This window comes from Lissotriton helveticus, chromosome 5_1, assembly GCF_964261635.1.
Source record: "Lissotriton helveticus chromosome 5_1, aLisHel1.1, whole genome shotgun sequence".
In the NCBI taxonomy this organism is placed as follows: Eukaryota; Metazoa; Chordata; class Amphibia; order Caudata; family Salamandridae; genus Lissotriton; species Lissotriton helveticus.
Genome location: NC_136065.1, coordinates 910664157 through 910687875, shown reverse-complemented (window position 1 = coordinate 910687875; position 23719 = coordinate 910664157). Strand labels below are relative to the sequence as shown.

The 23719-nt window shown below is 45.8% G+C and overlaps 1 protein-coding gene across 5 annotated transcripts in view; it reads left to right on the top strand.

Annotated features, from left to right (window-relative positions):
- DLG5 (discs large MAGUK scaffold protein 5) overlaps nt 1-23719 on the top strand; it is a 957981-nt gene that overhangs the window by 365642 nt on the left and 568620 nt on the right. For all 5 annotated transcript variants that reach the window (XM_078643375.1, XM_078643374.1, XM_078643372.1 and 2 more), the window contains 2 exons: nt 5146-5238; nt 6425-7378. In XM_078643375.1, coding sequence (XP_078499501.1) covers nt 5146-5238; nt 6425-7378 — 1047 coding nt within the window. The remainder of the gene's footprint in view (nt 1-5145; nt 5239-6424; nt 7379-23719) is intronic.

Below are 23719 nucleotides of genomic sequence, written 5' to 3'. Positions count from 1 at the left end.
TTGTCTTTCGGAGTGGGCATATAAAATATAGCCATGTCATCATGGTCTTAGTTTGGTGGATGGACTCAACATTATTTCTATTTTCTTTTTGTTTGTTTTGTTCCATTTGTTGGGTTCTTGTATTTTATGTGAATATGCATGAGGGGGAAGAAGAGTTGAGTCTAAAGCATCTCTTAGGTTTAGGGATTTATAGAGCGCATGGCTACCCGCGGGCATCCCAGTGCTATAACAGGTAAGGACAGCTGTCTGGAGTGGGCGTTTAGGGGAACAGCCAGGTCTTGAGTTTCTTTTTAACGGACCGTTCGTTATCAGTCAGCCGCAACTCTGAGTCCATACTATTCCAGAGTTTGGGCACCAGATGTGCAAATGACCTTGCTCCCCACCTTGAGCTCTTTATTCTTGTAGTGGTCATAAAAAAATCCGAGCCTGATCTGAGACGTGGCGTGGTAAGTAGGGGGAGATCAGAGTTTGTAGCATGGCTGGAAATCTCCCATACATGGCTCTATGTGCTAAGCAGAGATATTTGAAGTTGATCCTGGTCTGGACTGGTAACCAGTGTAGCTCTTTCAATGCTGCTCTAGCTGACTGATTCCTAGGTATATGAAGAAGTAGTCTCGCTGCCGTGTTCTGTACAACCTGTAACCTATCGGTGACATATTTAGGTGACCAAAGGTATAGCGAGTTTCCATAATAAAATCTCGAGACACCAGGGCTTGTACCACTGTCCTTCTTGAGTTCTCTGGGAGAAGGCCAAGAATTTTCCTAAGCATCCGGAGGATACCAAAGCATGTACCCGCCAGTTTTTTGTCTTATCTCCATAGTTAAATTCTGATCAAGACACATCCCCAGGATTTTTATGGAGCATTTTCGAGGGGGGGGGGGTGGGCCCCAGTTTGCTGGTCAGGCGATCTCTAAGCGAGGGATAAAATTGCTGGCCATGATCATAAACTCTGTTTTGTCCCCGTTCAGCTTAAGACTGCAATCCGCCATCCAGGTTCCAATTTTTCCAAACACGGGGTCAGGTGCCTATGGTTGAAGTTATGGGAGTCCGTGATTGACATCACTAACTGTGTGTCATCGGCATATGACACAATAGAGAGTCCAAACTCTTGTACTATGTGAGCCAGTGGGCTCATATAAACATTAAAAACATTAAAGAGGGTTGGACTGAAGGAGGATCCTTGAGGAACTCCCCCAGGGGGCTGAAAAAGTCTGACAGAATGCCAGCCTCCATACTCTGAAAGGATCTGTCGCTCAGAAACGAGGCTACCCATTTGTTGGCTGTACCTCTAATCCCAACTGTTTAGAGCATATTGACAAGGATTGTGTGTTCTACTGTGTCAAAGGCCGCGCTAAGGTCTGATAGTACAAGGCAGTGGCCCCTCCTTGGTCTAGAATACATTTAAATTTTTCGGTGACACAGAGTAGAGCTGACTACGTACTATGCTCTGGCCGAAAGTCCATCTCGGTATTGTGTGGAATACCATTGTCTTCCAGGAACTGTGAAATAGCACTATTCACATGTTTGTCTGCGATGTTTTCCAAGATGGGCAGTAATGAGATTGGGCGGTAGTTTGCCATAACCACGGGGTATAGTTGAGTTTTTTTTAACAATGGTTTTACAACGGCATGCTTCCACTCTTTAGGTACTTTCCTGGTTTCAAAAGATAGAGAGATAAGTCTGGTGAGTTGGGTTAGAACACAGTTTCCCCCCTGGGTGAGAATATAAGGTGGAGCTGGGTCTATGGGAGACCCAGATTTGATGTTCTGAAGAAGGGAGCCAGCCTTTTCTTGGCTTAGTTTGGGAAACTAAACCATGGTTGGAGGAGGGGGAGTGGTGGCCTGCTCTATGCTAGTGGGAAGAACATGCAAGCTCTTAGGGGCAATATCTTGATCTCTGAGTGTTTTGGGAGGGATCTACAGTTGATAAGCCCCATCTTCCAGTGTTTTGTGTAACCTTTCCCCATCCCTGTATAATTTCTTTGTTGGGCCAATTTCTCTGTTGTAAAGCCGCAAATGTGGCAATTCAGAGAACCATTGGCAACCAGTGAGTGCAGCCAGGAAGGGTGAGTAGCTCCCTTAAGGGCTTCAAGTTCTTTATTTGAGTATACCATCAAATTGGCAGGAGCCCGTTCAATTTGAGCAGGGTTCCTGGCCCCTGGTCCCGGCCGGGCGCAGGCGGGCTTGCCTTAGGTGCACCTTTTGCGCAGCCAGCGCTCGTCCGCTGCGTGCCGGCACCATTCTGGTTTAAATCCTAACCTGGGAGGTGCTGAAGCAGGACACTAGAATGGCAACTTCCTAAAATGGCGGCGGTCTAGCGTCCTACGGGAAGTGAGTATTCCGGGTGATTGAGACTCCCTCCGCTCAATCAGCTATGAAAGCTGCAGGGAACTGAGGAGAATAGGAGAAGTGGCAGTGCAAAGGTAAGAATACCCCCCAAAGGACACCCGACTCAGAGTGAAAGTCGGTGTCTGTCTCCGTTAAAACGTGGCAGTAATTGATTGTGCAGCAGCAATGCAAAATACAAAGAGCGGCGAAGTGAGAGGTGGCAATAGAGTAAAATAGAGTAAACTAGCAGCAATAAGTGGTTAAAATGTGCATATAAAATTTAGATTTGGAATGTGCTATTTACTTATTGTTTGCTGACTGTTTATGCCGGTTAATCCAGGGGCCTCTGTCCTGGTGGTTGTGTTACATGCACTTAAAGACTTTAATTCACTTAATGGAGACTTTAATTTTACTCAGCATATAGTGCGTAATTTCCATTCTGTAACACTAATATTTTATTATTTCTCTGAGGTATATGCCCAGTCACTGTGACAAAAGCCAATACTCCTCCCGGTCTTCTGCATTCTTGATTTGTTTCTTCCATTGTAATCTTTAGCTAGTTGCTTTAAATCCAGTCTTATGATCATGTATTGTTGAAATGGATGTGGTGTTGAAAACATTTTGATGTAATCGAGAGGATACATATAAAAATAAAAGAAGGTACTAGAAGACGCAACATATATGAAAAACAAATTGACAAGAAGGATCTATTTAGCAATCCCCTTCCTTACTCTCTTCCATTCCATGTCTTCACTGTGCTCTAAAATAAACAAAAACAGATGTCTAACTAGTCTGTTAAGAACCTGAACCAGTCAAAGACAGAGGCTGCTAGTCCGCTACTGGTCTATTTATATCTGAAGCTGCTGGTAGGTCAAACAAGAGACAAGTGCTTACATCACTTATATTGGACCCCATCCTTTAATCCATACCATCTTGCAACTGACGCACACTGTCCTTTTTTGGGCCTAAACCCACCAGCTTCTCCCCCCCCCCCCCCCCCGCCCCCCTCCCAAAAACGTTTTTGTCCAAAAAGTTGCTGGATTCCAGAAAATCACTGAGCTTAAGTAACTCATTATATTCTAAAACCTCGAAGGCAGATGGTAGGATGATTTGATGGTGGTGTATAGGACTTCCATGGACACTTGTAGCATGCATACTGGTGGAGGACAGTTTCTTGCACACACCATGTGAAGCTCTATCTCATCTCAGTCACTAATGTTATACTAAGACTCATTTTGCCTACAGAAGGAATGCAAACTTGACTCAATGTCATGTCCCAATGCTTTGCTTTTTTTATTATTTTTTTAAAATAATGGTTGAATCAAGCTTATTGCAAGAACGTGATTGTAAGAAGTAAATGGCTTATGTATACATTTGCCAATCAAAACCTGTGATATTGGTATTTTCTGCAAGTTGTTTTCTTAATCAAAAATAAATAATTTAGTTGAGACACAAAGAACTTGTTCTTTTTTTTTTTTATTAAAGAATCTCTATCCTAAATATGCTTCACTAACACCAATTGCATACCCACATCACGCTTAGCTTGCAGTTATGAATTTTAAGCATTTACATGAAGTATATTTGATACGTATTTTTCATTGAAATCTGGATATATATACACTTGTGAGCTTGCCCTTTTTGTTCCAGTTGTTTAAAAGGATCAGTGTGCTACCTTATCACCCCTCCTCTGCAGCAGATATTGCTTCCAGTTCCGCCTTTTCCGCACTGAGCAGGCTGCACATTCATTGTGCTTCTTCGATGCAAGATCCCAACTAGAGAGGGGCCCATTAAGATTCCTTGTCTCTGATACTTCAGACAAGATTCTAACCTGAAAGGTGGACTATTGCCTTGACTTTTAGAGTGGTAAGTCGTACACCACCGCCCCTATATCTGCGTTCCTGGAACCTTTATGAATTAATCACCACAGGCTTCCACCGTGGGTACCTGGTTCATGCTTGTTTGGGCTCAAGCCATCCACCATTAATACATTTTTTGATGTGTTGGAGCATTTACCAATTCTTGTTTTTGGCTGTCCACAGCTGTTTTTAGTCCGAAGGAAGATCCGCCGTGACGCACTCTCATTCGCGCATACTTCAGGGTCGAATCTTCGACGCTCATTTCAATTCATGTCCATCAATTTTCCCAGCCCCAAGGGAGATGTAGTTCAAAAAGGTGTCGCTGAAAATATGAAAAAACTTGAAGGGTCCGATCTTGATTGATTTACATTTTTGTACATACATTTGTAGGTCTTATACACATTACGTATATCATCACATTGTCACTCATATCACTTTGCTCACCCCAATCACTTTATCTATATGTTACTATTGTGTTGATATTGATAAGATGTGTCAGCTATATATGAATGAGTAAATATTACGGTTGAATTAAGAATGACCTTTGTGTGTTCCATTCGAAGTCTATAAAAGAATATATTAGACTTTGTACTTATGGACTAATGTTCTACATATACCATGCAATTGTTCTTCCTGACGGAACCAATTGTAGACGTTTTCACTGATACCCAGGTTCTGAGGGACATAGGGTTACCCCATTGGCTCCAGTGGTTCAGTTTCTGCTCAGCATTACCTATTGACTGTATATTTCATCAGTTGTGATACAACAGCACTGTAGAGTCCTTCCAACTGCAGTTTACGGTAAAATGAGTAAGCTTGAATGATTTTTGCATAAAAATGTTCTCTCCGTACCTGTCTGAGCACTAATCTATACAGAGCCAGTAACAGATATTGCTTTAAAAAAAATCTTTCTGTGAGAAGTATTTAAAAGTTTATTTTTTGTAATGTCCTTTCCCTTCAGATCAATGGAATTGCACTAGATAATAAATCACTAACTGAGTGTGAAGCTTTGTTAAGAAACTGTCGGGATTCCCTCAGTCTGTCCCTCATGAAGGTAAGTAAAAATGAAAAAAAAAGCCAAAACCCTTCGGAGGTGTCTATGAAATGACTGTGGTGAGGGTTCCAGTCTACATTTTTTGTGACATACCTGGATAAATCAATTCTGTAGTTTCTCGTTAGCATAATTGCTTAGCGGGTTAAGCACTTGCCTAAGACATCCGTATGTAACCTGAATGTCACAAGTACAAGCACCTTCAAGGGCCAAACCTTCGATTCATCTCTCCAAAAGGGGTAAATTGGGTGTCATTAAAATGGGTTGTAGAAACACCTGTTTGCTGCACAACTTCAGCATTACACTTAAACTATCAGCTGTGATTCATGTTACTCGTAACAAATGTCTATAAATATAGGAATTATACTTATTTCACGGCCTCATATAACAAAATGCTTATCTGAGGGTGGTGATGTCTCTTCGAAAGTGGGATAGGCAGTTTAGTGGGAGAATGGACAGTTACTTTAAAGCTAGGGAATACTTTATTAACCTGTGGGAAAACGGAACAAGAGCTTCTGTATAGGATGCTGAGGAAGTTGAGGAGACAGATAGATTTAATTCCATCAGAGACTATAAATTCCCACCTGTTTACCTTGAATGTGACAAGTTTGAAGAGGGGTAGTTAAAGAGCTTGGTTATGGAGGTTCAAACATGGGTTTATTAAAAGATAATTGAAGAGATGGAAATGTGTAGTGTAGTAAAAAAGAAGCAATGTACAGTGCTCCAGCTACGAGATTTCCTTAGTCAATATACATTGAAAATAGAAAAAAATAAAGAGCATTTGTTTACTATATCTTTTACCCTTTTCACCATGTAAATTGTCTTTTCATTTTCTCTTTTTGGGATCTTATTCATTTTTCTCTTTCTCCTTCCTAAGATACAAATGTGCTGTAAAAATTAATTCTTTAGTCATGAGAATGCTAATTTTAGATGAACTGACATCTAGAATGTGAGGTAAAGAGAAGTAACAAATCATAAACCTTTACAGAACATTAAATGGTGGAATAATTTCAATTAAAGAGACTGCTAACAATGAGTCTTATCTCCTCATGGTCTTTAGTAGAGGGACGCTACCAAAGGGGGTTCGCTTCTTCAAATTGTTAGCATGCTTTTGAAAAAGACATATTATTACTTAAACTGGCCAAGCATTCTTACCCTCTTTCTCTCTCCTTTTCTCTGTCTCATGTAGGTGTTTCCGCAGTGTTCCTCATGGAGTGGTCAAAACCTATTTGAAAATTTCAAGGATAGGGAAAAAAACTCAAACTGCAGAGTCCATTTATGTGATGTTCATGCACAAAATAAAATCAACTTGAAGCATAACAGCTCGACCCAGACTGATCTCTTCCGAACAGATATCTCAGATTTCAAGAAAGTGGAGAGTGATCATACAAATGATATATATTTTAACACCAAGGGTTTCTCTAGTTTGTCTGTGGACCCACACGGAACCTCATTGCATAGTTACCACAGCAATTCAGAACACAGCCTCAGCTCTTATGGTACAGATATTTATGAAGAACACGGGTACACTGTGGTTGATATGGACACTAGAAGGCTGCCATATGACAACACAGAGTGCATTGTTGTGGAAACCTCGTTGGGTAAGGTACACGGATCGAAACACAATGGAGGTACATGGCCAAAAGTAATGGTGAATGCTTCTTCAGTGGAAACTGAAAAATTCTCAGTTTACAAAAAGCCTATTCAAAGAAAATCCATATTTGATCCGGACACATTCAAACGACCACATAATCTTAAAATGGACCATTTATCACCCAATCAGATGCTGAGCCACTCCCCACAAACTTCTAAAGTAGACAGGGCATCTACTCCCCCAACCCCTCCTAAAAGAAGTGACTCAATTAAGTTCAAGCATAAGCAGCAGGTTAGTTCTGCTTCTGATTCTACTGTGACCAGTGGCTCTCCCCCTACCAGCCCAACTGCAGCACAACCCCCCTTCTCTTTGGCACTTGAACAGGATTCAGACCACCGGGGTCGCTGTAGAAGCACAGGACACTATTACCAGGAGGAAGACCATGGTTTTCAAATGATAGAGGAACCAGAAGTGAAGAGGCCTCGCCCCATTTCGGCTCCCTCAAGGCATAAAATCATTCCGACTAGTATCAGCGCCAAATCTGTGCAGGTAACTTTCCAAGAAGTGTGTTCTTCATAAGGTTTTATTTTATGCAGTATCCTGGAGTATTTGAACTGAAAAATCTAATTTTTAGTTCTTGTATTCCCAGGTTGCTTGGCCCTACAAAATATTAGTAAAACATCCCTATTTTATTTACTACCATCACACTGTGGCATATTTATTATTGGTTTGGGTTTATTCCTTCACTTTTGAAGTCTAACATTTTGTTCCCCATAGCAATGTGTAGAAAGGAGTTTCCACTTGTGGACAGGGACTGCTATGTGCTGGTCTGTCTTTATAATGGTCAATACTAATTCTTTAATTTGAATGTGGTTGATGTGTTCTGTGGGCTGTCAACCCCACCACCTTTGCTCCTATGCCCTATTTCTATGGTCCAGTGGCGCGTACACTCCTGCTTACTTTTACTTGAGTAACTGCATTTTAGTTGCAATTGTATTTAGGAACTTATGCATTATTTAATTTGACAATGCTTCTCTTAGTTCCTTGTATTTCTGGGTTGCACGGACCCATTAGCTTGCATTTGTTATAACTCATTATGTTTAATTACCACCATCACACTGTTACCTTTTTAAATGTCTGCTTACATATTTATTCCTCCACTCCTTTACCCGACAGCCAAGATTAGAAAGGAGTTTTCACTTGGGTGCGGGCATTGGTTGGTGCTGGTCTGTTTCATGATGGCCCACTCTATTTCTTTTTTTATCTTGATGATTTACTGTTGACTTGCCTCTTCTGCCTTATATGCTTGTGCTGTGAAGCAGACATATGCAGCAGGTACATAAACAGTGCTCAAAAGACAAACTTGTCCTCAACCAGCCACATATTAGTTGAGCAGTGGATGCTACCCCACTAAAGGTAAGTTTCTCTATTATGTGTACTTACAGCAAAGAACTCATAGGGAGGAAAACACCAGTACTACACCTTTCAGTTAAGTAAATGTTTCAGAGGAAATTCTGCCTTTGAGCTCTCATCATAATTTGCCGAGTCTCACTGATGGGCCCCCTCAAATTCTTACTGCTGCTCTTCCCTTCTCTTGCCTGAACTCTCACTTCTAAAGCAGATGGCTTGTCTGTCAATACTCATTTTTTGACCAAACACAACATTGAGCTTCATGATTTTTTTTTTTGCGGAGTAGATGGTTGATGTGTCTTTATAAACAAAACTTGATTTAAATAATACTTAAGGCTGGACATTCTAGTTGCCATACTCCCAGACTGCAACATTCTGTGCTAAGATCAATTGCAGCATTGGTGGCAGAATGCAGTGCTATTTTAGCTTCTTATGACATCACACAATTGCTGATGCCTGCTTTTTCTTGAACCCAAGCAAAGTTTTTAAGTATTCATGTAATCCTCAAAACCAAATATACGTTAAAGGTGTTGTTGTTTGTCATCCTCCACTCTGCACTACCACTTTGTCCATAATCTATATGATTTTATCTCTCCTTAATGTCTTGAATTGTTACGCTTTTGGATGATTCTAATCTACAAATGGATGATTTATCTGATTATGCAGCCACCCAATTAGTTGAATCTTGTCAAAGTTTTAACCTGGGGCAACATATTGTCCATTAGCCTCCTCACTGAAAAGTCAATTTGCTTCATCTCTTATTGACGACTTCGATCTTGATACTGGCATGTCTCTAAATGTCCTTAGGCTAACCACTTAGCAGTTAGTTTTCTCTTCTCCAACACTGGATCTTTCAAATGTTTCCACGCTCAAATCATTCCCCCGCTTCAGGCTTGAAATCACCTGTAAGTTAAAACATTAGGAAACATTTTCAAAATGGTCACAGGCTGAACAGAAATGTTTGTTTAGTGCACAGCCACCTAATTTGATACGACACAAACTTCAATGAATGATAAAGAAGCACCAACTCTTTTACTCCCCCTAAATTTCACTGTAGTTTAGATTTGAGGCAGCACATTGTGTGTGGTGAGTCCCCAGGCAGGGCTCTGCTCTAACCTTACAGTGCATTCAAAGTTGTTGCTTCACTGATCTACCCTAAAATTGATACAGAAAAGGGGGTGGTGATGAACAGAGTGTCTGAATTAAGCAGACCACTCTTACCCAGTCCAAAGATCAGGGCTTGATCCATCACCGTTATTTATCTCACTGCCCCATCCCAGTTCAGAACCTGGCTATATGCAAATTAGTCTGTCCCTGGCCCAGTGCATCATGGGAACAGGGCAGACCAAACTACCAAGCCAATTCTTCACCAGAAAGGAGACAAGCTACCGGGGACCGGTTTCTGGCATTTCAGCCTCTTCGGCCCGGCTTGCTTGAATCCTGATGGAGCAGTGAGAAAGGGACTCATGTCTGAGTATACCCTGCCACACCTATAGTGGCCAAAAACGATACAGAAAAGGGGGTGGTGATGAACAGAGTGTCTGAATTAAGCAGACCACTCTTACCCAGTCCAAAGATCAGGGCTTGATCCATCACCGTTATTTATCTCACTGCCCCATCCCAGCTCAGAACCTAGCTATATGCAAATTAGTCTGTCCCTGGCCCAGTGCATCATGGGAACAGGGCAGACCAAACTACCAAGCCAATTCTTCACCAGAAAGGAGACAAGCTACCGGGGACCGGTTTCTGGCATTTCAGCCTCTTCGGCCCGGCTTGCTTGAATCCTGATGGAGCAGTGAGAAAGGGACTCATGTCTGAGTATACCCTGCCACACCTATAGTGGCCAAAAACGATACAGAAAAGGGGGTGGTGATGAACAGAGTGTCTGAATTAAGCAGACCACTCTTACCCAGTCCAAAGATCAGGGCTTGATCCATCACCGTTATTTATCTCACTGCCCCATCCCAGCTCAGAACCTGGCTATATGCAAATTAGTCTGTCCCTGTCCCAGTGCATCATGGGAACAGGGCAGACCAAACTACCAAGCCAATTCTTCACCAGAAAGGAGACAAGCTACCGGGGACCGGTTTCTGGCATTTCAGCCTCTTCGGCCCGGCTTGCTTGAATCCTGATGGAGCAGTGAGAAAGGGACTCATGTCTGAGTATACCCTGCCACACCTATAGTGGCCAAAAACGATACAGAAAAGGGGGTGGTGATGAACAGAGTGTCTGAATTAAGCAGACCACTCTTACCCAGTCCAAAGATCAGGGCTTGATCCATCACCGTTATTTATCTCACTGCCCCATCCCAGCTCAGAACCTGGCTATATGCAAATTAGTCTGTCCCTGGCCCAGTGCATCATGGGAACAGGGCAGACCAAACTACCAAGCCAATTCTTCACCAGAAAGGAGACAAGCTACCGGGGACCGGTTTCTGGCATTTCAGCCTCTTCGGCCCGGCTTGCTTGAATCCTGATGGAGCAGTGAGAAAGGGACTCATGTCTGAGTATACCCTGCCACACCTATAGTGGCCAAAAACGATACAGAAAAGGGGGTGGTGATGAACAGAGTGTCTGAATTAAGCAGACCACTCTTACCCAGTCCAAAGATCAGGGCTTGATCCATCACCGTTATTTATCTCACTGCCCCATCCCAGCTCAGAACCTGGCTATATGCAAATTAGTCTGTCCCTGGCCCAGTGTATCATGGGAACAGGGCAGACCAAACTACCAAGCCAATTCTTCACCAGAAAGGAGACAAGCTACCGGGGACCGGTTTCTGGCATTTCAGCCTCTTCGGCCCGGCTTAATTGAATCCTGATGGAGCAGTGAGAAAGGGACTCATGTCTGAGTATACCCTGCCACACCTATAGTGGCCAAAAACGATACAGAAAAGGGGGTGGTGATGAACAGAGTGTCTGAATTAAGCAGACCACTCTTACCCAGTCCAAAGATCAGGGCTTGATCCATCACCGTTATTTATCTCACTGCCCCATCCCAGCTCAGAACCTGGCTATATGCAAATTAGTCTGTCCCTGGCCCAGTGCATCATGGGAACAGGGCAGACCAAACTACCAAGCCAATTCTTCACCAGAAAGGAGACAAGCTACCGGGGACCGGTTTCTGGCATTTCAGCCTCTTCGGCCCGGCTTGCTTGAATCCTGATGGAGCAGTGAGAAAGGGACTCATGTCTGAGTATACCCTGCCACACCTATAGTGGCCAAAAACGATACAGAAAAGGGGGTGGTGATCAACAGAGTGTCTGAATTAAGCAGACCACTCTTACCCAGTCCAAAGATCAGGGCTTGATCCATCACCGTTATTTATCTCACTGCCCCATCCCAGCTCAGAACCTGGCTATATGCAAATTAGTCTGTCCCTGTCCCAGTGCATCATGGGAACAGGGCAGACCAAACTACCAAGCCAATTCTTCACCAGAAAGGAGACAAGCTACCGGGGACCGGTTTCTGGCATTTCAGCCTCTTCGGCCCGGCTTGCTTGAATCCTGATGGAGCAGTGAGAAAGGGACTCATGTCTGAGTATACCCTGCCACACCTATAGTGGCCAAAAACGATACAGAAAAGGGGGTGGTGATGAACAGAGTGTCTGAATTAAGCAGACCACTCTTACCCAGTCCAAAGATCAGGGCTTGATCCATCACCGTTATTTATCTCACTGCCCCATCCCAGCTCAGAACCTGGCTATATGCAAATTAGTCTGCCCCTGGCCCAGTGCATCATGGGAACAGGGCAGACCAAACTACCAAGCCAATTCTTCACCAGAAAGGAGACAAGCTACCGGGGACCGGTTTCTGGCATTTCAGCCTCTTCGGCCCGGCTTGCTTGAATCCTGATGGAGCAGTGAGAAAGGGACTCATGTCTGAGTATACCCTGCCACACCTATAGTGGCCAAAAACGATACAGAAAAGGGGGTGGTGATGAACAGAGTGTCTGAATTAAGCAGACCACTCTTACCCAGTCCAAAGATCAGGGCTTGATCCATCACCGTTATTTATCTCACTTACTTTGTTTTTAGCAGCAGTTCCTGCACCGAGGCCAGAGGCACAGCGGCATCTTTTTAACTCGACATCAGCGCCCAAAGCTCAAAGCCCACATCTCGCCGCACCCGCTCCGCGGGTGCCGCTTCGACGGGAGCGGCGGACACCAGCACAGCGGGGCTTCCTTGTGGCGGTAAGGCGGCGGTGGGCGCGAGGCGTCAGCGGGGCTGCGAGTGTGCGGGGACTTCATTTCCCAGAAGTCCCTGCAAGACCAAGGAAGAGCTTCCGGTCCGCTCTCCCTGCTGGCCCGCCCCCCGCCACGAGGCTTTTAAGAGGCAACCAGTCCTCCAACGAGTGGGCCACTTACTTTGTTTTTAGCAGCAGTTCCTGCACCGAGGCCAGAGGCACAGCGGCATCTTTTTAACTCGACATCAGCGCCCAAAGCTCAAAGCCCACATCTCGCCGCACCCGGTTCGCGGGTGCCGCTTCGACGGGAGCGGCGGACACCAGCACAGCGGGGCTTCCTTGTGGCAGTAAGGCGGCGGTGGGCGCGAGGCGTCAGCGGGGCTGCGAGTGTGCGGGGACTTCATTTCCCAGAAGTCCCTGCAAGACCAAGGAAGAGCTTCCGGTCCGCTCTCCCTGCTGGCCCGCCCCCTATATCAAAACCTCCGCCTCCCGCAGCGCGGGACGCAGCCCGGGCGAAGACAGGGCAAAGACTGGGCCGTTCGAGGACGGCCGAGGACTGGACTGGCCCACCCTTTTTTCGCCCATCCTTTCGATATTTGTTATTTGGGTCTGGTGTTGCAATCAATTGCATTCCCTAGGAGACCTTACCTGGGTACTTGTTTTTGTATAATTATGTCTACAAGGTTAACTCGTAGCAAGGCCGGTAAGGGAGTCACATCAATCAGTGGTCCGATGGATGATTTCATCACTCGCACTAATCTGGCGATTGACGAGGAAATATCCAAACTGCAGACCCGTGTTTCACTTGAGTTGGCTGTCGCTAGAAGACTATCGGAGGTAATTGCGGTATCTAAAAAATCCTCACTTGGACATATAGCTACTGCAATTACCCCGGAGCGACCTGCCAAGCTCAGTCCATTAGTCATGCAGGCAGAAGTCCATCAGGCTCCGACTCTACAACTTCCCTCCCCAGCCCCAGGGCCACTTGACGAGACAGGTAACTTAACTCCGCCTGTGTTGTCCCCCACGAAGAAGGCTAATTTTAATTTCTCGCCCCCGACCATTTTAAAATCATTTTCTGCCAACCAGGACTCTAGCTCTAACTTCCCTGCCCCAGTAATTTTCAATTCATCTAGAATCAAAACAAATCCAGGTAATTTACCCAAAAGAAAAAAGACCTCCCGGTATACTTACTACCGTAAGAAGGCAAGAGTAGCGGCGACACAGAAATCAAAATTGTCTAGTGTATCACCACCCAATATAACTGAAGGGACTACCCCTAGGGACCAGTCATATCGAGAGGGGGTTTCTGAGGGGATAGATCCCGCTCTTCCTGCCACTACAGTACAAGAGGGGGGCTTACTTGCTGAGGGTCAGGAAGGGAAAGATGGAGATTTTATAGGTATAGTTTGGGAAACACTCAAGAAACTACTTTCCCCTCTTGCTCTTAGACTCTCATGCATTGAAAACAGCTTGCTGGAGATGGAGAAAAGCATTATTGCTTTGGCCACTCTTGGCATGAGAAGTCTAGAAAACCAGGGCTTTGGGGTAGAGGACCTAACTCCACAACCATCATATGTTCCTCCCCCTATACCACCATCTGAACGCCCGGTTCCGAAGCCGCGAACCACGGGTGTTAACCAAATTATAGCTACCTTTAAACCTGAGGTTTCCACCCGTCCTACTCCCCTACCTATCCAAAAGCCTACTTTAGGCCCTCCTGTCAAACCCCCCCCCAGTGTATCTCGTCAGCAGAATTCTCTAGGCACCTCAGCTAAGAATAATTTTAGAGGGGGCTACATCGATCTTCCCCCTGAGGCCAATGAATATGCGGTTGTCTTGACGGGCGTTTCCCAGATTGAGAGCGGCCAGTATGAGAACCACTGGTCCCTGAAGAACAAGACCATGCACTGGCTTAATGCGAACCGTCCAATTCCCAATGGTCGGAAGAGCAGAGTACTGATGGTGCGTCGTGTACCCTGGGTGGGTCCCACAAAGAAATCTGTGATTGGGGACTGTATAGTGGTGACCTTTGAGGACCCAAATACAGCACGTTATATTTGTTCTTGTCCCACTGGTGAAGGTTCCCGTGTCATACCTAGGCTTTTGCCCTTCTTTTATCCATCACCTCCCAAAAAAACACGGGAAGATGATTGGTCCGTAGTACAGCGCCATGCATGGAGGAGTCATCCCTCCAAGTATCAAGATCCTTTTGCGAGCTGGAGTGGTCTATCCACCATGAACAGGTTCGGTAGCCTTGAGGAGGTAGACTGACTCGCAAGGCAACCTACTGTTGATGTAGTGGCAATGGCCACTCCACCTCAAATTATAGGGCTCACTGATAGTTTCCCCTTAGCGTCCGATTGTGGTTCCAGAGATATGGAAAGCTATTCGGTTTCTGTAGTGGGCACCGATATAGCTGAGGATTGTATTGGTGTAAAAATGTGCACTTCACCAGGGGCTCCGAATACTGAGGTAGAGATCAAAATAGACGACCTATGTCAAGATAGAGTAGCTTCCCCCTTGGCACCAATTCCATCCACTGCCGGATGCGATTCTTCTGGTAGTGGGTCTATCCCACAGTTGGTTTTCCTGTCATGGAATATAGCAGGAGTAGGCAAAAATCTGAGAGATCCAGAATGGGCAGATTACGTGGATTCCAGTGATTTCTGTCTACTACAAGAAACTTGGGCACTGGACATCCCGCATAGGATGGGATATAAAACCTTTGGAATTGAGGCCGTTCAGTCTGATAGGGGGAGGCCATCTGGGGGTCTGATCATATGGCTTAAAATTACTCTAGCCATAAAGGTTGAATTCATAGATACAGGAACCCCTGACATCTTGGCTCTAAAAATTGTATCCACAAAAGGGGGTGAATACTACATCGTTAATGCCTATAATAGACCTATGGGGCATCATAAGGTCTCGCCCACCCTGGAAATCTTGGATTCCTTTTTAAAAAGGGTGGTGGGCGAAGTGCCTGTGATATTGGGAGGTGATTTGAATTGTAATTTCGAACCGATCCTTGGGATCACTGAAGTTCTCCAAGATGAAGATCAAGCGTATAATATCCCTCAGCTTGAAACCTTGAATCATGTCCCGTGTACTACTTTGGCGGTTCAATTACTGAGGTTAACAGTTGACCATGGCCTTAGAGCGTGTAATGGTCGCTTTCCTTCAGATCTGACCAAACAACCTACTTTTGGGAAATCAAAAAGCAGGCTAGATTTTATTTTTGTTTCCTTAATTATTTGGCATTTTATGATCGATTTTAAAGTAGCAACAAGGGCCGAGAGTGATCACTATCCTCTGGAACTTTACATTGACGCACACATAATTAGAGATATTAACACCTCCATGTCAACCGAGACAGTTACTGCTGATCTATGTGAACACCCACACACAATCAATAATAATAGACGCGCTCTAAAATGGCCACATCTTTTAAGCGAGGGCAAGACCTTGGCTGCAGTCTATTCATTGTTTGACAAGACCTTCGCACCTTTAGTAGGACAACCATCGTCAACTAATAGCTGCGACCATTTTGTTGAACTACACAAGGTTTTCTTTAATGAATTAAGAAATTATATGTCTAAAATGCCAAGGAAGAGTCAGCAAAATGTACGAGTGGGATGTCATGGGAAACTTTGGTACGACCATACTTGTAAAATGGCTAAGAGGGAGCTCTTAAATGCTATTAAAAATAAATCCAAAGATGATGTTAGATTTGCCAGGGATGAGTATAAGCGTGCCCAAAAAGTTTCGGAAAAAACATGGGAAGAGTCAATCTGGGCTGATATGTTGACCGCAGCAAAACAAAATGACAATGTTGGCTTTTGGAGATTGGTTGCAAATGGGGGGCACGCTGGTAGACCTGTGAAGGACACGTTCATTGATGAAATGACATGGGTGACACACTTTACAAACTTGTACAAACAATACGATAGTGGTGATGAGGAGTTTCTGGGTTCACTTCCGCTACCTGTATGCCTCGATTTCACCTTGGAAGAAACAAATAGGGCAATCAACGACCTAAAAAATAACAAAGCTCCCGGCCCAGATAAAATACCGGGTGACCTCTACAAACATGAATCTGCAGTCTGGGCCCCCTATATTAATCGTCTGTTTAATGATCTGTCTGTAAGCTGCAAATTTCCTGATAGTTGGCGTGCAGCAGAAGTTGTCCCGATTTTCAAAAAGGGGAAAAGATCTGTCCCCTCGAATTATAGACCCATTAGTTTAATGGACATTCTGCAAAAACTCTACGCCAAACATTTACTATTTAGGATAAATGATTGGTTGGACGAGTCAGCTATACTTTCCAAATTTCAGGCAGGCTTTAGGTCTAAGACTAGCACTATAGACCAGATCTTTAGATTGTGCTGTCTGTATTGGAAGTATGTTCTGATCAGGAAAGGTCATTTGTACGTAGCTTTTATAGACTTGAGAGCGGCATTTGACCTTGTCCCTCGCAACTTGCTCTGGAGATCTTTAAACAAAGCTGGCCTGCCAGGAAGCCTTTTGGTCCACATTATAGAGCTACACGATAGAAATCACGCAAACATCAGATGGGGTCCGAATGGCGAACTGACGCGTGACATCCCGATTAAACGTGGTGTCCGTCAGGGATGCGTCTTGGCCCCCACCCTGTTTTCTATTTTTGTTAATGATGTTCCTGAATATCTTAACACCTGTAGCAATGATTCACCTCAGCTTAATGGAGAGAGAGTGCCTGCGTTGCTCTTCGCGGATGATACCATCTTAATATCCCAAACTAAGAAGGGCCTCCAGGCACTCTTAAACTCCTTCAGTAGCTACTGTGTGACCAAAGGTTTAGAAATAAACGTTGATAAAACCAAATGCATGGCCTTGAATCCAAGTAGGCCGGACAGAGGGTACCTGACTTTGAATGGGGAAACCCTAGGTACTGTGGAGAACTTTACTTATTTAGGGGTAGTTCTTGATTCTAAGTTAACATGGAAGGCCCAAATCGAGAAAAATAAGGTGTCATATGCTCATAACGCGAAACCAATAATTTGTAGATTGAACGCTAGTACAAGTAAAAGTGTAACACCTGTACTTGAACTTTTTAAATTTAAAATTAAATCTGCTGCCCTATATGGGGCTGAGATATGGGGACCTTGGGCCCGGGAGAGTTTCCAAGGCCTGGATAACAAATTTATGAGAACGATTACAAGGGTCCCAACTAGTACACCATTGCTTCCTCTTCAACTCGATTTGAACTTTAAACGAACCGACCATTTAACTACTATACGGCCGCTAATGTTCTGGATAAGGATTTGGTCCACGCCAGAACTGATAGACTATAGGAACGGTCTTCGAGAAGTAATGAACTTAGACTCCTTCAACTCCCTCCGGTGGTTCGGGCATATTAAAAAATGGCTCGTTACTCTGGGCTTCCATTCGTTTTGGGAGAACCCAGAAAATCTACCTCCCTTTGCTAAACCAATGGTAAAAAGAGCCTATTGGTGCTTTATGAATAATAGGCATGTTCATGAAAGCCGAATTGGCACTTTAACTCAGAACTTTTTATCCTTCAAAAGCAAACCTTGCTTTGAATCCTTTCTGGACGAAATAGAGCCCCCTGTTGCCAAGACTCTATTTTTGAAATTTAGGTATGGAAACCTCATGCTGAATTCCAACATAGAGCGTTGGTCAAAGAATAAACCTGATTCTGTGAGTAGTATAATTGAGAGATGTCCTATGTGTTCAGACTTGTGTAAGGAGAACAAGGTCCACATGTTGTTTATATGTAAAGCGTACCTGAATGCTCGCAAAAGATGGCTCAAACCCATGTGTGTTCTTTTGGGAACCAGATCGGGTCTAACAGCATATAGGATCCTAAAAACTAACACTGCTCAGTTTATTGTATTCAGCATTAGTAGGTTTCTTTACTGTGTGTATATTGCCCGAAAGAAACTGGGACAGATGCTCTAAGCTGGACTCATTTTAATTTTAAAAAGTGAATTTTGCTGCTAAACGGATGATATTTTAAATTGATTGTTGACAACTAATTCTGCATTTTATTTGTTAGAAATCATTGTTTTAAATGAATTGATGCATGTTTACTGTTATGATTTTCGACTCAATTATTGTATATATGTGCATCTTTTATGGCCATTCGGCCGAAATAAAGAATAAAAATAAATAAAATATTTATCTCACTGCCCCATCCCACCCTAAGCGTGGAAGGGTATACTCAGATGTGAGTCCCTTGCTCATTGCACCATCAGGATTCAAGCAAGCCGGGCCGAAGACGGCTGTAATGCCAGAAACCGGTCCCCGGAAGCTTGTTTCCTTCCCAGTGTAAGAATTGGCTTTTGTAGTCTGGTCTGCCCTGTTCCCATGATGCACTGGGCCAGGGACAGACTAATTTGCATACAGCCAGGTTCTGAAACTGGGATGGTGCAATGAGCTAAAAAACGGTGTTGGATCCAGCCCTGATCTCTTGACTGGGTGAGAGTACTCTGCTTAATTCAGAGACTCTGTCCATCACCACCCCTTGTTGTAAATATTTTTGTCCACCCTAAGCGTGGAAGGGTATACTCAGATGTGAGTCCCTTGCTCATTGCACCATCAGGATTCAAGCAAGCCGGGCCGAAGACGGCTGTAATGCCAGAAACCGGTCCCCGGAAGCTTGTTTCCTTCCCAGTGTAAGAATTGGCTTTTGTAGTCTGGTCTGCCCTGTTCCCATGATGCACTGGGCCAGGGACAGACTAATTTGCATACAGACAGGTTCTGAAACTGGGATGGTGCAATGAGCTAAAAAACGGTGTTGGATCTAGCCCTGATCTCTTGACTGGGTGAGAGTACTCTGCTTAATTCAGAGATTCTGTCCATCACCACCCCTTGTTGTAAATATTTTTGTCCACCCTAAGCGTGGAAGGGTATACTCAGATGTGAGTCCCTTGCTCATTGCACCATCAGGATTCAAGCAAGCCGGGCCGAAGACGGCTGTAATGCCAGAAACCGGTCCCCGGAAGCTTGTTTCCTTCCCAGTGTAAGAATTGGCTTTTGTAGTCTGGTCTGCCCTGTTCCCATGATGCACTGGGCCAGGGACAGACTAATTTGCATACAGACAGGTTCTGAAACTGGGATGGTGCAATGAGCTAAAAAACGGTGTTGGATCTAGCCCTGATCTCTTGACTGGGTGAGAGTACTCTGCTTAATTCAGAGACTCTGTCCATCACCACCCCTTGTTGTAAATATTTCTGTCCACCCTAAGCGTGGAAGGGTATACTCAGATGTGAGTCCCTTGCTCATTGCACCATCAGGATTCAAGCAAGCCGGGCCGAAGACGTCTGTAATGCCAGAAACCGGTCCCCGGAAGCTTGTTTCCTTCCCAGTGTAAGAATTGGCTTTTGTAGTCTGGTCTGCCCTGTTCCCATGATGCACTGGGCCAGGGACAGACTAATTTGCATACAGCCAGGTTCTGAAACTGGGATGGTGCAATGAGCTAAAAAACGGTGTTGGATCTAGCCCTGATCTCTTGACTGGGTGAGAGTACTCTGCTTAATTCAGAGACTCTGTCCATCACCACCCCTTGTTGTAAATATTTTTGTCTACCCTAAAATTGAGCAAGCCTTATATGTAGCTTCTACAGAACTCAGGGTTGATTTTAAGGACATTTGCCGTGTTCTGGGCAAATTTGCCAATTTCTGGGCCAGCTGTCGCCAGTTGTCGCGATGTCTGACCGAGAGAAGACATCTCTCTTCAAATCCTCTTCCTCTTGTGGGCAGATGAAGATTAAAACTGATCACCCTCATTTCCAGTGTCATTATTACCTTTAACCTTTTCATAAGGCTTCACTCTGACATTTTAAAACCTTAACTTCTAAGACTCTTAAAGACAGAGAGTTTGAGTTTGAGTTTGAGTTTAAAAGCACTTTTAAAGCGCACGTATACCGGCGGTTTCTTGGCGCTGTAGCTAGTGGGGGCTGAGGGTTAAGAGCAGGGAGAGAGGAATGGGAATTTATTCAAAGGATTTTGCGAATAGGTAGGTTTTAAGACTTTTGCGGAATTGGGGATAGAGGGTGATGGCACGAAGATGAAGGGGAAGGGAATTCCAAAGGGTTGGTGCCAGAATGGCAAATCTGGAGCCACCCCACTTCTTTCTCCGGAAGCGGGGGATGGAGAGGAGGGACTGGGAAGAAGAACGTAGTTCCCTAGAGGGGACATAGGGAACAATCTCAGAGGAGATGAAGGCGGGTGCCAGGTCCAATCGGGCCAGGAAAGTGATGGATGCGAGCTTGAATTGAATTCTAGCCCGCACTGGGAGCCAGTGGAGAGATTTCAGAAGTGGGGTAGAGTGGTGGAATTTGGGAAGGTTGAAGGCTAGGCGGGCCGCCTGGTTTTGGATCTGTTGTAGGCGGCGCAAGCTGTATGCAGGAATACCGGCATACAGAGCGTTCCCGTAGTCCAGGCCGGACACCACCATGGCCAGAATGATAAGTTTGAGAGCAGAAAAGGTAAAGAAGCGGGACACCTTGCGTATAGTACGCAGTGAGAGGAAAGAGGAAGATACCACAGAGCTAACCTGGGAGTGGAGGGTGAGTTGGGAATTGAGCTTAATGCCTAATGTTTTAACTGAGGGGGAGGGGACAGGAGGAGAACCAAGAGAGGGAGGCCAGAAGAGGGGAGACCAGGGGCTGGATGAGCCGCCCGTCAATACCAACTCGGTTTTGTCCGGGTTAAGTTTGAGGTGATTGTGGCTCATCCAGTCCCTGATGTGAGACATGACAGTTTGAAAGTTAAGGACAGCAGAAGGAGAGGAAAGATCAAAGACCAGCTGGAGGTCATCCGCATAGTTAAATACGGCGACCTCCATCTGTTGGAGAGAAAAGATAAGAGGGGCGATGTATAGGTTAAACAAAAGGGGGGAGAGAGATGAACCTTGAGGGACCCCGCACTGGACTTTCCGGAAGTCCGCAGTGAAGTCACCCAGGCGGACAGCCTGGGTGCGGTCGCTCAGAAAGGAGGACAACCAGACCAGGGCAGTCCCCTCGATCCCCGCCGCCCTGATACGGGAAAGTAAGATGTTGTGGTCCACCGTATCAAAGGCGGCTGAGAGGTCGAGGAGCACAAGGGCCTGGTGGTGATTGGTGTCCATACCCTCCCTGAGGGTGTCAAGGACCGACATGACCACGGACTCCGTGGAGTGTGCGGGGCGGAAACCGGCTTGGCGGGGGGCAAGGGCTCCATGTTTCTCCACAAAGGAGCTCAGAGCGCAGGTGACGTGGCGCTCGAGCACCTTAGCTAGAAATGGCAGGAGGGAGATGGGGCGGAAATTGGCAGGGACAGAAGGATCTGCCCCAGGTTTTTTCAAGATGGGCACAATTACCGCAGACTTCAAGGAGCTAGGAACTAAGCCTTGCGCGAGGGAGCTGTTGAGGAGGTGAAGGGGGGGATCTGGACAGGAGACAAAGATGTGACGGAGGATATGGGCAGGACAAGGGTCAAGAGGGGAGCCAGATTTGATCAAAGGCACCAATGAAGTCAGGTTTTCCCGGGTGATAGGGGGAAAGAAAGTTAGTTTGCCTTTGGGAGGGGGACATTGGGGATCCACAAAAGAAGGGGGAGGAGGGGGGATGTTGGCCTTAATGGTGATAATTTTCTGAATGAAATAATTATTAAGAGAAAGACAGAGGTCATTGGACGGGGCTGGTTTAAGCGTAGTTCTGTCCGAGAATGCCAGGTTGTGAACGATGGAGAAGATCTCCTTGGACTGGTTCTCCGCTGCTAAGATTTTGGAGGAGAAATAGGCTGTTTTGGCCTCCAGGATGCTTTTTTTGTACTGGTTAAGGATATTGATATATTCCAGTTTCAAAGAGGGGCAGTAGTTTCTCCTCCAGGCCCGCTCTGCGCGGCGAACTGTTAGTTTGGTGGCTTTAAGCTCTTGGTTAAACCACCGGTTGGCGTCTTTGTCGCGTTTAGAGGTAATGGGCTTGAGCGGGGCAACGGAGTCGCAGCTGCGGGAGAGCCACTGGTCTATAGCGTCAGCCTGGGAGATGGTAGTGAGGCCCTGAAGAGGCGGGAGAGAACCAGCGAGGAGAGAGGAGAGATTCTCAAGATTGACCCGGCCCCATGATCGGACCCAGGTGTTTTTGGGTCGGGGGGGCATAGCTGGGGGAAGGATAGGAAGGAGAAATGAAATCAAATGGTGGTCGGACCAGGTGCAAGGGGAGATAGATAAGGATTCCACAGGACAGTTCAAGGACCAGATCTGGTCAAGCTGGTGACCCTTGATGTGGGTGGGGGAGTGAACATGGGGTGTAAAGTTAAGGGAGTGGAGGGTTTCGGAAAAATCCTTAGATGACAGACATTCGGCAGGATCGGAAGGCCAGAAATTAAAGTCGCCGAGGAGCAGGATGGAGGAATTGTTAATTGCAATGGTAGCCAAGACCTCCAAAAAATCTGGGAGAAACTGTAGGGGGGACTGAGGAGGACGATAAGTGAGGAAACAGGTAAGAGGAGGGGAAGTGGATACTGTGCGAATCACCAGGAATTCGGTGGTAGCAATGTTAGGTAGAGGAAGAATTTGAAAAGGGAGATCGGTACGTGCAATGACTGCCACGCCGCCCCCGGCTCTGCCCGAAGGGCGGTCAGCCCTAAGGGCATAGTAGGAGGTTGGAAGGGTGGATAGGAGTGCAGGGAGGGAGTCATCGCAGAACCAGGTCTCGGTTAGGAAAAGGAGATCTGGGGCCTGTAAGTCCAGCAAGACCGAGAGTTCGTGCGAGTGGGCAACAGCAGAACGGGTGTTGAGGTAGAAAGCTGTGATGGTTTTAGGGTTTGGCGGAGGAGCAGGCCTACAGGTCGTAGGCGGGGTATCCAGAATAGGAGGAGGGTGATGGAGGGGAAGGAGGGAGGCTATGCCGAGAGCAGAGATGCGAGAACTGGTACTGGTCGTGATGGGCCAGGGGCCCTGGTAGCTGCGGAGTAGGTCCGGGCTATAGGTGATAAGTGGGGCAGAGTGTAAAGCCCCTAGTCCCGGCCGGTCGCGGACGGGCGCAGACGGGCTAGCCTTAGGCGCGCCTTCGGCGCGCAATCGTCGCGCCCGCTGCGCTCGTCCGCTGCGCTTCCTACCAAGACACATATTTTATGGTCGTGAGGCGAGGTGTTGAAAGGGGCGTGGCCAACAGAGTGGGCGTGTCTGTGGCGCGCCTCGCGCTCGAGAATGGCGGCTGGAGGTGAGGGGTCGTTGCAGCGTGGAGCGCTGTTTAGAGAGAAGCCAAGAAGTGCAGGTAGGATGGGGAAGTGATAGGAACACGTTATCACA